The sequence below is a fragment of the Oryctolagus cuniculus genome, chromosome 2 (assembly GCF_964237555.1).
Source record: "Oryctolagus cuniculus chromosome 2, mOryCun1.1, whole genome shotgun sequence".
NCBI classification, from domain to species: Eukaryota; Metazoa; Chordata; class Mammalia; order Lagomorpha; family Leporidae; genus Oryctolagus; species Oryctolagus cuniculus.
This window is the reverse complement of record NC_091433.1, coordinates 170,766,860-170,789,196: the sequence shown is the minus strand read 5'-3', so window position 1 is coordinate 170,789,196 and position 22,337 is coordinate 170,766,860. Positions and strand designations below refer to the sequence as shown.

At 45.2% G+C, this 22,337-nt stretch overlaps 2 protein-coding genes across 8 annotated transcripts in view; one reads left to right on the top strand and one right to left on the bottom strand.

Moving 5' to 3' along the window:
* Nucleotides 1-3,335, bottom strand: part of DPY30 (dpy-30 histone methyltransferase complex regulatory subunit) — a 34,720-nt gene extending 31,385 nt beyond the window's left edge. The window contains exon 1 of one of the 4 annotated variants that reach the window (XM_070069280.1): nucleotides 3,196-3,335. The gene's annotated coding sequence lies outside the window, so the exon portion shown is untranslated. Of the gene's footprint in view, nucleotides 1-2,497; nucleotides 3,025-3,195 lie in introns of those variants that run through there. The other 3 variants (XM_070069278.1, XM_070069279.1, XM_070069281.1) reach the window with 3 other exon arrangements.
* The window catches only part of SPAST (spastin), a 68,610-nt gene continuing 49,290 nt past the window's right edge, over nucleotides 3,018-22,337 (top strand). For 2 of the 4 annotated variants that reach the window (XM_070069271.1, XM_070069269.1), the window contains exons 1-2: nucleotides 3,018-3,445; nucleotides 19,236-19,319. In XM_070069271.1, the coding sequence (XP_069925372.1) occupies nucleotides 3,031-3,445; nucleotides 19,236-19,319 (499 nt within the window). In that variant the 5' untranslated portion in view covers nucleotides 3,018-3,030. Of the gene's footprint in view, nucleotides 3,446-19,232; nucleotides 19,320-22,337 lie in introns of all 4 variants that reach the window. The other 2 variants (XM_070069270.1, XM_070069268.1) reach the window with 1 other exon arrangement.

The following is a 22,337-nucleotide window of genomic DNA, read 5'->3' as shown; positions in this document are numbered from 1 at the left end:
GAGGGGATGGAACAGAGATTGAGATTAGAGAGGGGCTTACAGAGTGCTTCCAGGAACTGGATACATCCTTTGTTTAATCAGACAGGTTTAGTTTTTTTTTTTTAATTAATTAATTTATTTTTGAAAGAGTCACACAGAGAGAGGAGAGAGAGAGAGAGAGAGAGAGAGAGGTCTTCCATTCGATGGTTCACTCCCGAGATGGCCTCAATGGCCGGAGCTGTGCTGATCCAAAGCCAGGAGCTTCTTCCGGGTCTCCCACGTGGCTGCAGGGTCCCAAGGACTTGGGCCATCTTCTACTGCTTTCCCAGGCCATAGGAGAGCTGGACAGGAAGTGGAGCAGCCAGGTCTTGAACTGGCGCCCATATGGGATGCCGGTACTTTAGGCCAAGGCGTTAACCCACTGTGCCACCACCATAGTTTGTTTTTTAAAGGTTTATTTATTTACTATTTGAAAGGGGGACATACAGAGAGAGATGTACCTTACATCTGCTGGTTCATTCCCCAGTTGTCCACAGGAGCCAGGGCTAAGTTAAGCAGAAGCCAGGAGCTAGGAACTCCACCTGGGTCTCCCCAGGTGGCTTGCAGAAACCTAAGTACTTTGGCCATCAACTGTGCCCTCTGAGGTACATTAGCAAGAAGCTGGTTCCAAAGTGCAGAGTAGCAGGGGCTCAAAGCAGGCACTCTGAAATAGGATGCGACCAGCACAAGCGGTAACATAACCTGCTATGCCACCATGCCCATCCTTTGTTTTTAAAGTTATTTGAAAGGCAGAGAAAAAGAGAGACAGACACATGAATGTTTCATTTACTGATTTACTCCTTAAATGCTTGCAACAGCAAAGGCCAAGCCAGGCCAAAGCCTGGTGCCCAGAACTTAAAGCACATCTCCCAGGTAGGTAGCAGAGACCCAAGAACAAGAGCCATCACCTGCTGCCTCCCACGGTGTGCATTAGTTGTAATCTGGAACAGAAGTGGAGCCAGGACTACAACTCAGGCACTCTGATATGGGATGTGAGCATTCCAAGCAGTAGCTTAACTGCTTTGCCAAATGTCTACCCTTGCTCTCATTTTTTTTAAAAAAAGATTTATTTATTTGAAAGGCAGATGGGGGTGGGTATCTTCCACCCACTTGTTCACTCCCCAAATGGCTGCAACAATTGGAGCTGGGCCAGGTCAGGCCAAAGCCAAGAGCCAGGAGTTTCACTCACGTCTCCCACATTGGTGGTAGGGACCCAAACACTTGGGCCATCTTGCACTGATTCCTCAGGCACATTAGCAGGGAGCTAGACTGGAAGTCGAACAGCAGGGACTTGAAGGTGCCCTTATAGAATGCTGGCATTGCAGGTGGCGGCTTAACTCACTGAGCCATAACACCTGACCCAAAATAAATGTTAAAAAAATTAACTTGCACATTTAAGTTCTGTACATTTTGCTTATATATGTATGGATATAACATATAAAACTATGTAACTATATGTATAAGTATAATTAACCACATATAACTCTAGGATTCAAACAAGAGGGCTATGCAGGGCAGGCAGGAAAGAAAATTGATCATCTGCAAGAGGCCATTTCAGAACGCGGAACTAGCAGAAGCACAGAGGCAGGAGGGGAAGCAGAAGGCACAAGGGGAGCAGGTCGTGTTTGCTGTAACCTAGGATACCTGAAGGCGAGTCTTGCTGCGTAATCATTAAAGTTGTGGCAGGATGCTGAGATTCCGTAGACCTCACACTATAAATAATGGGGACTTTGTATCACTTAGGATGCTTCTGTTTTAGGCAACGAGGAACAATTATGGTTAACTCAAGTCAGAAGAGAAAAAAAACAGAGACAGGGGGATAGGGAGGGGAGAAAGAGAAAGCGGGGGAAACGGGGGAAGAGAAATAGACCGAAGTGTATTAGATAGGTTACGTCATCCGGCCAGTGCAGGAACTCTGCTCTGGGACCACAGTGGGATGCTCTAGCCAGGGAGCTCCGTGGAGCACTCGGTGGCAGCCACCTTCGCTCTCAGCCCTTCTCCAGCCAAGATCCCAGTTCCCAGGGGAGTCTCATTGACCGACTGATCCTGAGTTCTGTGTTTGCAACTCAGGAGAACCCTGGGAGCAGAGATGAGTGGGTAGTTGCCGAAAGGAAGGGAAGCCAAGTAGACTTAAAACAAAAATGCCAGGAAAACCACAGCACGGCTTCCTCAGCAAACTACAGGGTGCTACGCAGAAATCTAAAAATTCCGTATTCGAGTAAGTTATTTCTTCAGACGAGACATCTAAATTCGTGCTAATTTAGTGAAAATCCTAGATTCGTTGACCTCACCGTAGAGAGGTAACATTTTTCACTTGGGATGACTTGATGTTTGTCTCTTCACTGCCTGCTCCCCTAACTCCAGTCCGTATACTCACTGCTCCTGAATTCAGACCAATCAACCTTTGTAATAGACTGAAGTCAACTGGCAGAAAATGATGAAACCATGACACCGAGAGATAGAAGCGCTGCAAACTTACTAGCAGCCCCAAGCCGCCGTCTCCCTATTCAAGGAGTAATTCCCCAGCTTGCTGGTAGGAGCTCCCAGGGCAAGCGCCGTCCGCGGAGCTACATGGGAGTCGAAGTGCACCTTGGGAAGTGTAGTTCCACGAGGAAAGGGCCGAGTGGCAGGCGCCGCACACGCGCACAAGAGACCAGGTCAACAAAGACGGCGGCGTGCGCGCGTGCGCGCGCGGCGGAGAAAGGCACGGAAGGGCGTGCGCGTGTGCGTGCGCGGCCGGCGCTCGGAGCTTCCTTGGCGCTGAGAGGACGGAGAGAAGGGGGGGTTGGAGCCACCGACCGAAGGAGGAGGAGGAGGAGGAGAAAGGGTTGTGCTCTTGGCCGAGCGAGGGGCGGGGCCGCGGGCGGCGCGTGCAGGTGCCGAGCTCCTGGGACCCGCCGGCGTGCGGGGGGTCTGTGGCCCTCGCCGTCGAAGCAGTCGCCGCCGTCGCTGGGTCGCCGTCGGTCTGCGGAAGGCGGGTTATGGCGGCGGCGGCGGCAGTGGGAGCTGTGAATGAATTCTCCGGGTGGACGAGGGAAGAAGAAAGGCTCCGGCGGCGCCAGCAGCCCGGCGCCTCCCAGGCCTCCGCCCCCCTGCCTGGCCCCCGCCCCTCCCGCCGCCGGGCCGGCCGCTCCGCCCGAGTCGCCGCATAAGCGGAACCTGTACTATTTCTCCTACCCGCTCTTCGTCGGCTTCGCGCTGCTGCGCTTGGTCGCTTTCCACCTGGGGCTCCTCTTCGTGTGGCTCTGCCAGCGCCTCTCCCGCGCCCTCATGGCCGCCAAGAGGAGCTCCCGGGCCGCGCCGGCGCCCGCCTCGGCCTCGCCCCCGGAGCCGGTGCCGGGCGGCGAGGCCGAGCGCGTCCGCGCCTTCCACAAACAGGCCTTCGAGTACATCTCCGTTGCCCTGCGCATCGACGAGGACGAGAAAGGTACCTGGGGGGCTGGGGGAGGGGGGGCGGCGGCGCGCCCGGGGAGGGCGACACCTGCGTCCCCCTCCTACGGGCGGCGGCGCGCCCCCGGAATCGATCCGCCCCGGGAGACTGCCTCCCTGCCGGTCAGACCCTCGTCCGCGGCTCTCGGCCAAACCTCTCCCGTTTCAGCGCGCCCTCGCTGTCGACTTTGTTTCAGACACCAGCCTGCCCCCACGCTCCTGCACGATCCGAGTCCTTGAGAGGCGCCCGGACGTGCTGGTGACAGTGACAGTTGTCCTAGCGTGACCACAGGGATCCTTTCTGGCCCTGGACACAGTGTGTGGCTGCCTCCCAGCCAGGTTTCGATACCGAAGAAGCTGTGCCGGGTTACAGGCTTGCAATGAAAGCAGAGTACTGAAGTGTCAGTAAAAAGAACAAACGGTGACTTGATTCTGCGGGTAGCTGAGGATGAGGGCAGCTGAATGCGGATTATTTTTTAAAGCTTCAAGACTAATTTTATTGATAAAATGATTCCCGAATCTCTTTAAGGAAACTTGTATTTTAGCTAAAACTTCTGCTTCTGGTTGCTTTGATTTTTTAGTAGGCAAGTATTTAAGTATTGCAAGGTGGCCTCTTCAGTCTCTAAGTAGAAATGTTGAGTGAATTGAGAAAACTTGCAGGTATCCGTTTACAATGAAACCCAAAACAGAGATGTATGTTTCCAGCGGAAGGCAAGGCTGCTACATCCTGCAGGTTCTTTGAAACTAACTTTATTTCAGTCTTCCTGGGTGCCAGGCACTGTGCTGTTTGCATGTATCGGCGTATTTACGCCTCCCGGTGACCCTGTGAACTGATGGTACAGATGCTGTTGGCTCTTATACAGAGCAGAAAACTAAAGCTCTGAGGATTAAAGCAGGTCACTCCAAGCCTGTGCTCACCGTTAGTGAACTTTTTTTTTTAAGTGAAAAATAATGATAAATGAAGTTAGGAGTCTGATAACATTTCAATCTCTCCTTTTCATCCTCACGTCTAGTATGCTGCCATCTTGCTTTGCCTTCTCCCGAACAGCACTTGTTCACCTTGTGTCAATTAGGTACTGGGTTGCGTTGCCCATTAGTGAAAACAAAAACCATCTGCAGCTCATTTGTAGCGTCTCCCTGTTACCAACCTCCAGAACTCAGTCGTGGTGGTTACTGTTTATCTGTGGGCCTGGGTGAGCAGTAGGGCACAGGAAGGCAGGTGTTCATGGTTGGGGAGTCAGGACAGAGCAGAGGCTGAGAGACCACCAGAAGGGCGGCTGGTTAGGAAGAGGGCTGTGTGTTTGTGGAAGGAGGCTCTGCGTTCCTGACCGCCTCTTAGGGACGACTAGGGTCCCTCGGGGAGGGTGGAGAGAACCCCTCACCGCCCTCCTAGGGAAGCAGGGTTCCACTGCAGTAAGCTGGTACCGGAGGATCCTCAGGCTTTCTCATCTACTCAGAGACCTTGTATGATGCTGGGAATGCGTTTGCTGGTAGATTGTTTCACTAGTGTGTTTCACAAGAGATGAAAGAAAATGGGAGTCGAGAGATAGAATAAGACCAAAGAAAAAGGAAATCCCAGGTGCTTAACAAGACCCTAAGCTCTTAGGCTTGAAGGGCAAGCAGTTCTGTGTGCGGTGTAAATAACACAATTCAGACCTTGGGTTTAGGCTCATGACTGACTTTTCAGTGTCATATTCATATGTCTATGTGTGCATCTTCTTAAAATATTTTAATTTTAAATTTATATATAGTATACCCTCTTCCTACTTGATGTTTCTATTCACAGTTGTTGTTTTTTTTTAACTTTAGTTATATTTTATCTGGTAAAGTGGATACCAGAATGATAACTCTTTTGAGTTCCACAGTTGGTCCCCTCATATGCCAAATTATATTAGCTCAAACTAAAACAAATTAGTTGTGTGTTCACTTTCCCCTAAAAACTGAGTTTATATTGTCATGGTTACCTCCTTTTTTTTTTTTTTAAGATTTTATTTATCTATTTGAGAGGTAGAGTTACAGATGGTGAGAGGGAGAGACAGAGAAAGGTCTTCCTTCCGTTGGTCGCAATAACCGGAGCTGCGGCATTCCGAAGCCAGGAGCCAGGAGCTTCTTTCTGGTCTCCCATGTGGGTGCAGGGGCCCAAGGACTTGAGCCATCTCTGCTTTCCCAGGCCACAGTAGAGAGTTAGATCGGAAGAGGAGCAGCCGGGACTAGAACCGGTGCCCATATGGGATGCCAACGCCGCGGAGGATTAACCAACCGCGATGGCCCCATCATGGTTATCTTCTAAAAGTTTTTCTTTAGCTTACTGAAAATTTTTGTGCTTCCGCCCTAATCCAGTGGTTGAAAGACAACTTGCAATTGAAGTCTTTTTGTGTCTCAGCCATCCTTGACAACACAAATCCTAAGTCCAGGAGAAATTTGTTCTCCCTCTTTCCCACTGCGTTGAAGTTTATGTGGACAAATAGAAATGAGTAGAATAGGCAGTCTTCAAGGCTTCTAATTCTGTGGTAAATTTATTAAAGGGCTCATCATGTCATGTACTGCCATTCCCTTAGTAATTTAGCTTCTGTGTTAACAGCCACTCACTTTGTTTCGCCAGGTAATGTGGGTATTTCAGAATATAGTGGCCTTCATTAATGAAATATTTGGTACCTTGGAATGATAATAGTGTATAAATGTTGTTTATCTAATGACTCTTTTGAATTTTATTCTTATGGTATACTCAGCTTTGAAACTGAATTGCCATAAAGCCCTTATTTTGTCTGAAGCCAAACTATTTTAAGAGAGTATAGGGGCCAGTGCTGTAAAGCCACCGCCTGCAGTGCCAGTATCCTATATGGGCACTGGTTTGAGTCCCAGCTGCTCCATTTTTTGATGCAGCTCTCTGCTATGGCCTGGGAAAAGAGTAGAAGATGGCCCAAGCACTTGGGCCCCTGCACCTGCGTGGGAGACCCAGAAGCTGCCTCTGGCTCCTGACTTTGGATTGGTGCAGCTATCGCCATTGTGGCCATCTAGGGAGTGAACCAGTGGATGGAAGACCTCTCTGCCTCTTTGTAACTCTGCCTTTCAAATGAGTAAATAAAAAGAGAGGGATAGCACAGCAAGTTCTGTTTACTTAATAATAGGATATGTGAGTTCAGTTCATTAGAACAAACATTTATTAGATACCAGTTAATTTGCACAGCTTTGCATTATAAATATTTGAGAAAAACATTTCCTCTCAAGTGAAATGTATTAAGACATTTATTATGTGATGAATATGTATTTAAGTAATGCATCTATTTTATGTACATTTACACATTTTTCTCAGTTGAATAATTTTCTAGGTATCTTAATTTATTTTAAAATTTATTTTATTTGAAAGAGTTAACAGAGAGAGGTCTTTCATCCACTCATTCATTTCTCAAATGGCTGTAGTGGCCTGGGCTGCAAGGCTAGAACCAAGAGCCAAGAGCCTCATCCAGGTCTCCCACGTGGGTATAAGGACCCAAGCACTTAGGCCATCTTCCCCTGCTTTCCCAGGCCATTAACAGGGGGCTGGATCAGCCCGAGTCACAGGCAGCAGCCTAACCCACTGCACCACAATACCAGCCCTGTAGATATCTTTTTTAATTTTGCACCTCCCTAGAAGAATGATAATCTAGCATATCCATTTTGTATGTTCAGAAACTGAAGTTTAAAGAGCAGATGCTCAGCAAAACTGGGAACAGAGTTTAGGTGAACAGAGTAATAGTATTAGACTTTTTATTTTAAACTGCCAGGTTTTCAGATTTGGTAACTGGGTTCTTGAAATAACGTAGAGGAGGGCTGGCAGTGTAGTGCAACAAGTAAAGGTGCTGTCTGCAGTGCCATCATCCCATATGTGCATTGGTTTGAGTCCCGGCTGCTCCCCTTCATATCCAGCTCCCTGCTAATGCGCGTGGGAGAGCAGTGGGAAATGGCCCAAATACCTGGGCCCCTGCACCCATGTGGGACACCTGGGAGAAACTTCTGACTTTGGTCTGGCCCAACCCTGGCCATTGCAGCCATTTGGGGAGTGAACCAGTGGATGGAAGGTCTTTCTCCCTCTATCTGTAACTCTTTCAAATAAATAATTTTTTTTTTTTATTTTAAAGAAATACATGGGGGAGAAAAGGAGGTTGTGGTAGTATTTCTTTGGATTAACTAGAACGTGACCTAATATGTCTTGCATGACTCCTGAAGGTAGACAAGCCTGAGGTCTCCTGGAAGAATACAGAGGTGGAGGTGATCTAGGTGTGCTATTATTCCTCACATATGTAGGACTACAGAGTGAGGGCCCAGGGTGTGTGAGGGAGAGCCAGTTTCTCAGGATGTTGTTGGGCTGATGAACCTGGCATCAAGGAGAGAAATCATCTAAATAAATTGCTTTTATTTTCTTTTTGATCATTTTAAGGTATAAAAACAGCAGGCTTTAAAAAACTAATTACCATATACTTTGTAATTCATTATAACTCAATCTTGTGCTTTATTTAAAATGCATTACCCAAAGATGCCTGTCCCCCTCTGTTTTCAGAAAATGAGAATGGAGAGTAGAAATCAAAAGTGTCAGATGTGATAACTTTTTTAATCCTGAAAACTTTTATACACCTACCACCTTGAGAGGATTAACTTCCTACTTAAACCTTGGATCCAATGGTTCTGCTTTAAAGTTTGCATGATTACAATAAGGAAATAATTTGATAAGTGGACATTAAAATGGTATCATACCTTTAAAAAAGTACTTTTAATAAACACAAAACATTTCCCTTTAAGAATAGTGGTCAGTGTTTGTCCTGGTAGTTAAATTCATGTGTCTCATAGGAGTGACCGTGTTGGGTTCTCAACCGCTGGTTCCTGATATCTAATGCAGACCCTGGGAGGCAGTGGTAGTCACTGAAGTGATTGTGTTCCTGTATCAGGGTGGGAGACCTGGATTGAGTTCTGGGTTCCTCCCAGGCCAAGAAGCCATTGTGGGTATTTAGGGAGTAAATCCGGGGATGGGTGCTGTCACTCTATGAATCTTGTTTTGTTTGCGTCTCTCACTGCTTATCAAGTAAATTACACTTTTTTACACGAAGAATATTTAGTGACATTTACACTAAAGCAACAGAAAGGCTGCCACTTTTTTTAAAGATTTGTTTTATTTAAAAGGCAAAGTTAGAGAGGGAATGGGAGAGGGAGAGAGAAAGAGATATCTTCTATTCACTGGTTCACTCCCAAATGGCTGCAACAGCTGGAGGTGGGCCAGACCAGAGCCAGGAGCTTCTTCCTGTTCTCGAATGCGGGTGCAGGAGCTTAAGCACTTGGTCCATCTTCCACTGCTTTCCCTGAAACGTTAGCAGTGAGCTGGATCAGAAGTGGCTCAAGAGCCAGTGCTGTGGCAGAGTGGGTAAAGCTGCCGCCTGCAGTGCCGGCATCTCATATGGGCACTGGTTGGGGTCCTGGCTGCTTGGGCCTCTGCACCTGCTTGGGAGACCCAGAAGAAGCTCCTGGCTCTTGGCTCCCGATCACCACAGATCCAACTGTTGTGTCCATCTGGGGAGCGAACCAGCAGATGGAAGACCTCTCTCCCTCTCTCTCTGCCTCTGCCTCTCTTAAACTCTGCCTTTCAAATAAATACATAATCTTTAAATAAAAAAAAAAAAGGGGGGGGGGTGGGGAGCAGCTGAGAATTGAAACAGTACCTATACGGGATGCTGGAGCTGCAGGTGGCAGGCAGCTTAAACTGCTTTTCCACAGCGCCAACCCAAGGCTACCACTTTTAGGGACTTTATCCCTTGTTCTGTTTCTAGTTTTCAGTGTATATTTTTCCTAAGGTTGAGTACCGTTAAACCCTATGAATTTTTAACTGAATTAGCTGTCCTAATAACAGTTAAGGAGTAGTTAGTAAATAGATGTTAAGTTACTGAAGAAAGATCTTTCCTAACCCTTCCTGCTGCTTGTCCTCTTAATTTCTTTTGCTACACCCAGTAGTAATTGGACTTTTCTTTGCTGAAGAATAAATTGTCTACATTTCAATACTAATTTTCTTTACACTGGGCTTACTACTCCTGCAAAGCCAGTAAAGATGTTCATATGCTGATAATAGCTTTTCTCTTCTTGATTTGTGAATTATTAACAATTTTTTATTCTAGACATCCTCTAGAATAAAACATCTATGAACAGAATCACATTAGCAACCATTCATTGTGGTAATTAAGAAAAATGTGAGAATCTGTGATTTTTTAAAAAAAATTTATCTATTTGAAAGGCAGAGATAGAGATCTTCTACCCAGTAATTCACTTTCCAAATGGCTGCGATGGCCAGACCTGGGCCGATCTGAAGCCAGGAACTTCTTCCAGGTCTCCCATGCTGGTTCAGGGGCCCAAGCATTTGGGCCATCCTCTACTGCTTTCCCAGGCCATAGCAGAGAGCTGGGTCAGAAGTAGAGCAGCTAGGACTCCAACTGGCTCCCAAGTGGGATGCCAATACTGCAGGCGGTAGCTTTACCAGATATGCCACAGTGCTGGCTCCTTTATGATTTATTTAGAGATTATGAAATGCTTTGCCAGCTACTTAGGTATAGTATAGACATGCTATATTTATTCATACATCTTTACTGTTCCACTGCTGATATTTTATGATAGAAAGGGTGAGAATTAACTAGTATTCTTTGCTTTTCTTTTAAAATTTGTTTATTTGAAAGTCAGTTTTAGAGAGAGGGAGAGACAGAGAGTTTTCACTGCTGGTTCACTGCCCATATGGTTGCAACTGCCAGGGTTGAGCCAGGCCCAAGCCAGGAGCTTCATCTGGGTTGCCCACATGGATGCAGGCCCAAACACTTGGGCCATCTTCTGCTTTTCCCAGGCCATTAGCAAGAACTGGGACACGAACTGGCATCTATATGGGATGCTGGCATTGCAGGTAGTGGCTTTACTTTATCCTGGCCTTTAACTGGTATTGTTAGTAGGCTTTGTTACTGATCTCCAGTCAGTGATTATCAGGCATGTACTTGTAGTTGAATAAGTGGGGTTTGTAGGCAGAGTAGGCATTATAGGGAATTATGGTGCATCTTAGGAAAAGTGTGCTAAAAAGATAGAGGTTTTGGGCTCATATTTGTAAGAGGGTTTAAGGAACCAGGATTTTGCTCTGGATTGGATGGTGTCATGAACTTTGAGTGATTTTTGTAAGTATCTTAAATCCCATCTAGAAAGAGGGAAAAGAGTGAAAGCTAGAGCTCTAATTGGTTTAGAAGCAGGTGCCATTAGCTGGATGAGGGAGATGTTTGGTATTTCATGGTTTGGATAGTGTTAATATTTTATATGTGTTTAGACAAAATTATGGAGTGGTCTTGTTCCATCATAGAGATTGGCCTTATCTGATTTTGATACTCTGAAATTGTGCAGTAGATCTCTGGCAGTGAGTACCAGGTCAGCTTCTAGTTAAACCAAGCGCTGTATAATACTACTGGCCCAGCTCCTAGATATTGGGGGCTGGTTTTTTATTTTTCTTTTTTAGCTTTGAGTGTCTAATTTTAACCCCTTTTGAATTACAGTACTTTTTATCCAAATTTACACTTTATTTTTATAGGTTGAAGGGCTTTTTCTTTTGTTTTTCTTTTTGTGTATTTATTTGAGAGACACACTGAGAGAGAGTGCTTCATCTACTGGTTCACTCTACAGAAGCCCACAACAGCTGATATATGGAGCTGAGAACTGAATCCAGGTCTCTCATGTGGGTAGCAGGAACCAGCTACTTGAACCATCTCACTGCAGTGGTCTGCATTAGCAAGAAGCTGAAATCAGAAGCCAGAGCCGAAGATCAAACTCCCGTACTCTGAAGTATGTTGCTGGCATCCTCATCATGAGGCCAAAAGCCTGTCCCTAGATTGACATTAGGTTCTTGATCATACAGAATTTTGCGAAGTTACTTTCTTTTCTGAGATAATGTTTATAAGATGCTTAGTTCCTGCACATGATTATACGTTGGAGGTCCTCAGTAAATGGGAACTATATTGTTATTTTTTTAAGTTGACACTTAACTGTTTTAAAAAAATTTATTGAAAGGCAGAGAAACAGACCTTCCATCTGCTGGTTAACTTAATAGCCAGGGCTAGGCCAATCAAAGCCAGGAGACTGAAACTCTATCCAGGTCTCCCAAATGGGTGGCAGGGACCCACGTACTTGAACCATCATCCGTTACTTTGCAGGCACCAAAGCAGGAAGCTGGATCAGAAATGTAGAATAGGCCGGCACCGCGGCTCACTAGGCTAATCCTCTGACTTGCGGCGCCGGCACACCGGGTTCTAGTCCCAGTCGGGGCGCCGGATTCTGTCCCGGTTGCCCCTCTTCCAGGCCAGCTCTCTGCTGTGGCCCGGGAGTGCCTTGGGCCCTGCACCCCATGGGAGACCAGGAGAAGTACCTGGCTCCTGCCATTGGATCAGCGCTAGGTCAAAGCCAGGAACCAGGATTCTATCATGGTATCCCACATGGGTGGCAGAGGCCTAGATACTTTGGCCATGTACTGCTTGCTTCCCTGGCGCATTTGCAGGAAGCTGGATTGGAAGCAGAATAGCTAGAACTCAAACCACTGCCCCAATATAGTGAACTGTGAGAGATTAATCAGGAGCTGTTAGGAATTAGTCCCATAACTAGTTATTAAAAAAAATTACTTATTTATTTGAAAGAGTTAGGGAGAGACAGAGTGAGATCGTCTATATGCTGGTTCACTTCTCGGACAGCCATTGCAGCTGAGGCTGATCTTCCAGATTTCCCATGTGGGTGGCAGGGGCCCAAGCACTTAGGCCATCCTCTGCTGCTTTTCCCAGGCCATTAACAGGGAGCTGGATTGGAAGGGGAACAGTGGAGACTCGAACTAGCTCCAGGTGGTGGCTTTGCCTGATAGGCCGCAATGCTGGCTCCATCTCTCCCTTTTTTTTTTTTTTTTTTAAAGATTTATTTATTTTGTTGAAATGCAGAGTTACAGCGAGACAGAAACCAAGAGAGAAGAAAGGAGGGAAGGAGGGAGGGAGAGAGAGAGGTCTTCTATCCTTTGGTTCATTCCCCACATGGCTGCAACGGCTGGAGCTGAGCTGTTCCGAAGGCAGGAGTTTCTTCTGGGTCGCCCATGTGTGAGCAGAGGCCCAAGGACTGGGCCATCCTCTACTACTTTCCCAGTCTGTAGCAGAGAGCTGGATTGGAAGTAGAGCAGCCAGGACTCGAACTGGAGCCCATATGGGATGCCGGCACTTCAGGTGGCAGCTTTACCCGCTACGCCACAGTGCTAGCCCCCTCTCTTTATTTATTTATTTTTAAATATGTATGTACGTGTGTATGTATTTGAAAGGCAGAGAGATGGAGGTCTTCCATCCCTGCCTGGTTCATTACCTAAATGGCTGCAAAGCAAGGGTGGTCCAGGCTTGAAGCTAGGAGTGAAACTGAATCTCAGTCTCCCATTTGAGTAGCAGGAACCCAAGTACTTGAGCAGTTATCTGCTGCTTCTCAAATCCTTTAGGAAGCTGGATGAGAAGTGGTGTAGCTGGGATTTGAACTAGCACTCAAGTTTGGGGTGCTGATGTCCCAAGCAGCTGTTTAACCTGCTGTTCCAGAACACCTGCTGTGTCAGAACACCTCATCCACACTTACCTCTTTTTTAAGATTTATTTTATTTGAAAAAGTTAGAGAGGGGTCTTCCATCCACTGGTTCACTCCCTAGATGGTCACAATGGCCAGAGCTGTGCTGATCAGGAGCCAGGAGCTTCTTCTAGGTCTCCCACGCTGGTTCAGGGGCTCAAGGACTTGGGCCATCTTCTACTGCCTTCCCAGGCCATAGCAGAGAGCAGGATTGGAAGAAGAGTAGCCAGGACTAGAACCGGCGTGCATATGGGTTCCTGCGCTTGAGGCCAGGGCTTTAACCTGTTGCACCACAGTGCCAGCCCCATCTTAATTCCTTTTAAATAGGGATATTGTTAGTGCATCCATTGTTAGTATGTGTAACACCCAAGTACTTGAAAAAATTTGTGGAAAATGGAATTTAAAATGAGGCTTTTTAATGCAAAAACTGTTTTTGAAACTTATGCATTATTTTTTTCATAAAATGCATTTCCCATTACTTTATTGAGGACTTTTCATGCGTAGATTTCAAAATTTTTTACACCAAAGTAACTTATCTTCTAATTGCATCTTCCATGGACTTTTTCAAGTTCCCTTGTACCTAAATAAAATAATGCACAATTATGGAAAATGAAAATGTTCTCTAATCTTTTTTTAACATAGAAAAAAACGTTTTTATTTCATTTCATTTGAAAGGCAGAGAGAAGTACAGAGATCTTCTGTTATCTGACTCATTCTCCAAATGTCTGCGGTAGCTAGGGGCTGGGTCAGGCCAAAGCCAGGAGCCTGGAACTTCATCCAGGTTTCCCACTTGGGTGGCAGTAACCTAAGTATTTGAGCCATTATCTGCTGGCTCCCAGATGCACATTAGCAGGAAACTAGATTGTAAGTGGAGGAACCAAACTTAAACCCAGTGTCTTGTGTGTGTGTGTGTGTTCAACTCAGTGTCTTGTGTTTGTTTATTTTCTTTATTTGAAAGAATTACCAGTTACTTGAGCCATCAGTGTGCCTCCCAGAATCCGCAGCATTGGTAAACTAGTCAGGAGCTGGAGCTCAGAATTGAACCCAAGCACTCTGTTGTGGGATATGGGTTTTTTTTTTTTTTTTTTTTTTTTTTTTTTTTTAAGATTTATTTTTTAAATTTAGAGGCAGAGTTAGACAGGGAGAGACAGAGATCTTTGACCTGCTGGTCTGCTCCCCAAATGGCTGCAACAGCTAGAACTGGACTGATCAAAAGGTAGGAGCTTGGAGCCTCTCCCGGGTCTCCTACGGGGGTGCAAGGGCTGGAGCACTTGGGCCATCTTCTGCTGCTTTCCAGGTATATTAGCAGAGAGTTGCATCAGGAGTGGAACAGCCAGGACTTGAACTGGCTCTCATATGGGATGCCAGCGCCTCAGGTGGAGGCATACCTACTACACCACAGTGCTAGCCCTGTATTTTTTTGTTGTTAATCATTTATTTATTTATTTATTTGAAGGGTGGAGTTAGAGAAAGAAATCTTCCATCTGCTGGTTCACTCAACAGATGGCCACAATGGCCAGGGTTGGTCTGGGCTGAAGTCAGGAGCTTCTTCTTGGTTTACCACATGGGTGCAGGTGCCCAAGAAGTTGGGCCCACCTGTGCTGCTTTCCCAGGCACATTGGCAGGAAGGTGTACCGGAAGTGGAACAGCTGGGACACGAAATTGTGCCCATATGGGATGTCTGCATCGCAGGCAGCAGCTTAACCCACTGTGACACGGTACTGGCCCCTTCATAGGCATCTTCACTGTCAGGCTAAATTCCCACTCCTATATTCCTACTCCTATAATTTTTTATAGTAGCCATCCTAATGGGCAGGAAGTGATCCCTTCTTCTATTCTGGTAGTTTCCACTGTTTTGGGAAGTAATTATTTCAGAAAAGATGTCTTTAAAAAGGTTTTTTTATTTTTTAAAGATTTATTTATTTATTTATTTGAAAGGCAGAGTTACAGAGAGAAAGAGAAGGATTTCCATCTGCTGGTTCACTCTTTTGATGGCTGTAATGGATAGAGCAGTGCTGATCCGAAGCCAGGAGCTTCTTCCCATTCTCCTACATGGGTGCAGGGGCCCAAGAACTTGGGCCAGCTTCCGCTGCTTTCCTAGGCCGTAGCAGAGAGCTGGAAGTGAGCCGCCAGGACTCAAACCAGTGCCCATATTCGGGATGCCGGCACTGCAGACGCAGATTTATCTGCTGTGTCACAGCATTGGACCCAAAAGGTTTTTTCCTCTTCTAATCTAAATCTGGTAATGAATAATTTTAGATCTGGTATTGAATAATGCAAGCCACAATGAAAACTCTTATATATAAATGTTGAAATAACTGTTTTTAAAAATCAGATTTATTGAGATACATATGATAGAGTTTACACATCAGGGGTGTAGTCGAGTGCGTTAGGGAAGGTTTGAGTTTTGACAAGCAGTTGGTAGCGTCCACCACGTTGATAAACTACACCGAATGTTTCATTACCCCAGGAGTTCTTTTGCCTTTTCACCACCTGTCTTCTCACCTGCCCTCAGCTCCTGGCAGTCACTGTCTCTGGTTTGTATTCAGAGTATTGTATAAATAGGGTCGTACCCCATTTAGCCTTTTGTGTCCAGCATTTTTCACTTTGCGTGATGTTTGAGATTCATCCGTGTTCCTCACCCATCAGTTGTTCCTTTTTACTGTTGCGGTGTTCCAGGTGTGTATGTACCATTTGTTAATTCTTTCACTGAAGAATTGACCTTTTGGGTTTCCAGTTTTTAGCTGTTGTGAATAAAGCTGCTATATGAATTCACATGCAAGTCTTAGGTGTTTTGTTTCCTTTGGGTACATATATGGGTGAGTTTGGGTCATGTGTACATGGGTAATGTCATAATAAACTACCACATTCTTTTTTCAACTGGCTACACCATTTTACAGTTCCATCAGCAAGCAAGTTACCCATCGCACTTAGTCCAGGTACATTTTGAGGTTTCTTTCTTTTTCCGCCATTCTTTTTTTTTTTTTTTTTTTTTTTTTTTTTTGACAGGCAGAGTGGACAGAGAGAAAGGTCTTCCTTTTCCGTTGGTTCACCCCACCTCCAGTGGCCGCTGCGGCCGGCACACCGTGCTGATCCAAAGGCAGGAGCCAGGTGCTTCTCCTGGTCTCCCATGGGGTGCAGGGCCCAAGCACTTGGGCCATCCTTCACTGCCTTCCCGGGCCACAGCAGAGAGCTGGCCTGGAAGAGGGGCAACCGGGAAAGAATCCAGCGCCCCGACTGGGACTAGAACCTGGTGTGCTGGTGCCATAAGGCAGAGGATTAGCCTAGTGAGCCGCGGCGCCAGCCCATTCTTAATTATATGAATTAGTGGTGTCTTGAGTTACAGTTTGTAGTTCCCTAACAGTGAAAGATGTTAAGCATATTTTCATGTGCTTTTTCTTTAAGAACATCAGTCTTTTTTTTTTTTTTTTAAGAATTATGTATATATTTGAAAGAGTTAAAGAGCTAGAGATTGGGGGAGACAGATACAGGGAGAGGGAAAGGGAAAAGGAGAGGGAGAGAGATCTTTGATTCGCTGGTTCTCTCCACTAATGGCTGCAACAGACCTGGACCAGACCAAAGCCAGAGGCCTGGAATTCCATCCTGGTCTCCTAAGTCAGCAGCATATTTGGCTGCTTTCCCAGGCCCGTTAGCAGGGAGTTGGAGCAGAAGTGGAGCAGCCAGGACTCAAACTGGTGCTCATATGGATGCCAGTGTTATAGGCAACAGCTTAGCTCACTGCACTGCAATGCTGGCCCCTCGTGTGTTTCTTTGCCTTTTATGTCTCCTCTTTGGCAAACTGTAAGTTTTGTTCTTTGCCCACAATTTTTCCCCTTTAGTATTTTTTTTTTATTATTTAAGATTTGATTATTAGTTGAAAAGCACAGTTACAGAGAGAGAGAGATCTTCAGTCTACTGGTTCATTATCCAAATGGCTGCAGTGACTAGAGCTTGGCCATGTGTAAGTCAGGAGCTACTGGAGGTTCTCCTGCCTGGGTACAGTGGCCCAAGTACTCGAACCATCTTCTCATGTCTCCCCAGGCACATAGCAGGGATCTGGATCAGAAGTGGAGCAGCTGGGATAGAAACCAGCACCCATGTGGGATGCCGTCGTTGCAAGCAGCAGCTCAACCTGCTGTACCACAGTGCTGGCTCCGTAAATATATTTTGTTTACTGGAAACAGTAAGGTGGACATCCAAACTGAGTGACACAAAAAACTCATACTGGTTTCTTAATGTGATTATCAAGTATTTATTGAGCAGTTATTCTCTACTAGGCAAGGGGAATATATTAGTGATATTGTAATAACTGATTATCTTATGCAAGGGGCTGGATGGTAATCAGTGTATTTAGTTAGTGATTTTTTTTTTCAGGATGAGCAAATGGAAGAAAGAGTAGAAAACAGACACTCATTGGGAGATAGCATTTATTTTATTTATAATTTATTTATTTGAAACGTAGAGTTAGAAGCAAGCAGAGAAAGAAATCTTCCAAACATTGGTTCACTCCCCAAATGGTCACAGGAGCCAGGAGCTTCATCTGGGTCTCCCACTTAGATTAAAGGGGCTCAAGTACTTGGGCCATCTTCTGCTGCTTTCTCAGGAGATTTAGCAGGGAGCTGGACTGGATGTTGTATAGCTAGGACTCCAACCAGAGCCCTGCTGGGATGCTAGTGGTCTGGGCCGGCCCAGAAAATAGCATTTCTTCTTTTTGAATGTATTTATTTCAAAGGTAGAGAAAAGCGGCGGGGGGGAATATCTTCCATCTATTCGTTCACTTCCTGGATGGCCACAGTAACTGGAGCTGGGCCAGTCTAAAGCCAGGAGCTTCTTCTGGGTCTCCTTATGTGGGTGTAAGAGCCCGCGCACGTGGGCTGTCCACTGCTTTCCCAGGCACATTAGCAAGGAGCTAGATTAGAAGTGGAGCAACCAGAATTCAGACTTGTGCCCCTATGGGATGCCTGTGTCAAAGTTGCAGCTTTACCCACCGTTCTACAATGTCAGTCCTTTACTGTTGTTTCACCCCCGCAATGGCTGCTGCGGCCAGTGCGCTGCGGCTGGCACACTGAGCTGCATCCAAAGCCAGGAGCCAGGTGCTTCTCCTGGTCTCCCATGTGGGTGCAGGGCCCAAGGACTTGGGCCATCCTCCACTGCACTCCCGGGCCATAGCAGAGAGCTGGCCTGGAAGAGGGGCAACCAGGACAGAATCCGGCGCCCCGACCAGGACTAGAACCCGGTGTGCCGGCACCACAGGCAGAGGATTAGCCTATTGAACCATAGTGCCAACCTAGTCCTGATTTTAAGAAGACTTATTTTATGTTGTTGAGAGAGTAATGATGCTTTATTGATCTTGAAATTCAAATAGTACTGAGGAATGACAAATTTTTGTTTACTTAATTGGGTCCATGAGCTGTTAAACGAGGAACTTGGTTTCTACCTTTTCCCTACTATATCTTAGTATTAGCCACTTCTGAGGCATTGCAGAGTCTAAGGACAGGAAAAAAATTTTCAAAAACAATGAGATTGTCATGTAAGTGTCCTTTTACAAGAAGTATCTGTGCTTATATGCCTTTAGATTATGCTTAATTTTTAGATTTTTTAAGCTAAACTTAGAATGTGAATTTATGTCGTAAATAAGTCATTTGGTTAGAAAAAATAGGAATGTGTTGCTCAGTATCACATTTGTAATTACATGTACCAGTTCTCATGATGCAATCATTTGTTAGATGAAAACTTACTCTAGAAAGTAAAGAACAATGAATGTATTACATCAGATTTGAATATAATTAGATAAACAGTGCTTTTTTTTCCTCATTACTGAAATCGTGTTGGTTTTCCAACAGTAAATATATTTAAAAACTCATTTAAAATAAATTTTTCTTACATAAAATTTCTTCCTCTAACAGCATTTTAGTATAAATATTTTGAGATGATAAGCATAAAGGGACTCAGAGCTATAAAATTTTGAGAAACACTATGATTATATTATTCCTTCTTCTAGAGATTTATGTACACATTAAGATGCTAAAAGTACTAAAAGGTAGACAGTGATGTTTCTCAGACTTACTTGATCAAACTTTATTCTTTATGTATCAGCAGCATGTTTTGGGAAATGTGCAGTCTACTTTTTATGCTTATGATATATACAAATAATTATTTCTGTTTTAAAGCAGGGCAGAAGGAACAAGCTGTAGAATGGTATAAGAAAGGTATTGAAGAACTAGAAAAAGGAATTGCTGTCATAGTTACAGGACAAGGTAAAGTGATATTTACATTTGCTTATAACCATCCCTAATTGTATAGTTGTCCCCCATTTTTCAAGAATAGTATGTTCCAAGACTCCCAGTTTGTGAAAACACAGATAGTACTGACCTAGCTAGACCGACACCAAGACAGTTACTAAGTGACTGGCAGATGGGTAGCACATATACTGTGTGAATTTGCTGGACAAAGAAGGGGATCATTGATGTCCCAGATGGGATGGACTAGGATGGCCTGAGACCTATCACACAACTCAGACTACAATTTGTAACATAGGAATTGTTTATTTCTGGAATTTTCCGTTTAATATTTTTGGGCCATGGTTGACTTCAGGTAATAAATAGCTGAGAAAGAAAAGTTGTGGATTTGGGGGGATTTCTGTATTCATCTGATTGCCCTAATATAAGATCTGTTTTTTAGAGTTATTTATTTATTTGAAAGAAATAAAGACAGGGAAGAGACAGAGATCTTCCATCCACTGGCATCCACTGGTTCACTCCCCATATGGTGCAATGGCCAGGGCTGGGCCAAGCTAGGAGCTTCTTCAGGTCTCCCACATGGGAAGCAGGAGCCCAAGCACTTGGGCCATCCTCTGCTGCTTTTCCAAGGCTAGTAACAGGAAACTGGGTCGGAAATAGAGCAGCTGGTACAGGTCCAGTGCCCACATAGGATGTTGGTGTTATAGGCTGTGGTCTTACCTATTATGTTATGCTGGCCCCAGATCTTTTCTTTCTTTTTCTCCCCCCGCCCCTTCTTCCCATTCTCCCTTCCTCTCTCTCTTTCTCTTTTTTTTTTCTTTTCTTCTTCATTCCTCCTCCCCCCACCCCTTTTTTTTTTTTAAAGATTTATTTATTTTACTTGAAAGTAAAGTTGCAGAAAGAGACAGAGGTCTTTGATCATCTGGTTCACTCCTCAAATGGCCGGAATGGCCAGAGCTGGGCTGATCTGGAACCAGGTGCCAGCAGCTTCTTGCAGGTCTCTCATGTGGGTTAAGGGGACCAAGGGCTTGGGCAATCTTCTGCTTTCCCAGGCCATAGCAGAGAGCTGGATCGGAAGTAGAACAATTATTACCGAAATTGTGTTTGTTTTCTAACAGCAAATATATTTAAAAACTCAATATAAAATAAATTTTTCTTAAATAAAATTTATTCCTCTAACAGCATTTTAGTTGTTAAGTGGAGTAGCTGGGACTTGAACGAGCACCCATATGGGATGCTGACACTGCAGGCAGCAGCTTTTTTCCTGCTATGCCACAGCACCGGCCTTCAGATCTATTTTTCTTAATAAAAATATTTAAACGTTTAACATTTGTAGGCTTACATTTAGTGTTTTACCTGCTCTAAAATGAAATTATAACCAAATATGCTCAGGCTTGATTGTTTTGGTTATTACTAGTACATTACTTGTGTCCTCTTTGCCCTACTATTGGTGATCAGTCTGATGTTTTAAACTTATTTTTTATACTAATCCTTTCCTTAGTATGGAAGGGAAGGAATAGTTGATCCATAAACTCCTTTTGTACTTGTGGATAGTGTTCTTGGTTATATATTAAAACATTACTATTAATGTTTTGTTTTGATTGACAGTTGGCATTAAAAAAATTTTTTCCCACCTTGCGGCGCCGGCACACCGGGTTCTAGTCCCGGTTGGGGCGCCGGATTCTGTCCCGGTTGCCCCTCTTCCAGGCCAGCTCTCTGCTATGGCCAGGGAGTGCAGTGGAGGATGGCCCAGGTGCTTGGGCCCTGCACCCCATGGGAGACCAGGAAAAGCACCTGGCTCCTGGCTCCTGCCAGGATCAGCGCGGTGCGCCGGCTGCAGCGGCGGCCATTGGAGGGTGAACCAGCGGCAAAGGAAGACCTTTCTCTCTGTCTCTCTCTCTCACTGTCCACTCTGCCTGTCAAAAAAAAAAAAAAAAAAAAAAAAAAAAAAGGTGGTAAAAAAAAAAAAAAATTTTTTTTTAAATCTATTTGACGGGGCTGGCGCTGTAGCGCAGGAGGTTAAAGCCCCAGCCTGCAGTGCCGGCATCCCTTACGGGCACTGGTTTGAGTCCTCGCTTTTCCACTTCTGATCCAGCCCTCTGTTATGGCCTGGGAAAGTAGTAGAAGATGGCCCAAGTGCTTGGGCCCCTGCACTCACGTGGGAGACCCGGAAGAAGCTCTTGGCTTCAGATTGGCTCAGCTCTGACTATTGTGGTCATTTGGGGAGTGAACCAGCAGATAGAAGACATCTGTCTGTCTGTCTGTCTGTCTCTCTGAATCTACCTCTCTCTTTAACTCTTTCTTTCAAATAATTAAAATAAATCTTAAAAAAATTATTTGAGAGGGAGTGAGTGAGCACTGGTTTACTTCCCAACTGCCTACAACAGATTGGGCTAGGTCAGGCCAATGCCAGGAGCTGGGTAGCAGGTATTCAATTGCTTGAGCCATCATGGCTTCCTTCCTGCGTCTACATTAGCAGGAAGCTGGAGTGACATGTGTATCAAACACAGGCACTCTGGTACCAGATAAAGGTGTATCAACCAGTATCTTAAATGCTAGGCAAAACATTTGCAACCTCATAGTTGGCTTTTCCAAAGTGAAGCAGTTATTGCTCATCCATACATTCCTATCACATCAAATTGAAATTAGAGTCTAATATTATCTTTAAGTGTGCTCTTTAAAGATGTAATGATTTGTTTGAAAGGCAGAGGCAGCAGAGAGAGGGTGAGACACAAAAAGAAATGTGTAATCAACTGGTTCCCTCCCTAAGTGGCTTTAACAGCTAAGACTGGGCCAGGCTGAAGCTAGGAGCTAGAAACTCCATCCTGGTCCCCTGCATAGGTGGCAGGGTCCAAAGTACTTGGGTCAAATTCTGCTGCCTTCCCAGGTGCATGATCAGGAAGGTAGATCAGAAGTAGAACAGCTGGGACTGGAATCTGCATTCAGATATAGGATGCTGGTATTGAAAGGGGCAGCTTGTGGCAAAGCAGGTCAAGCCACTGCCTGCAGTGCTGGCATCCCAGATGGACACTGGTT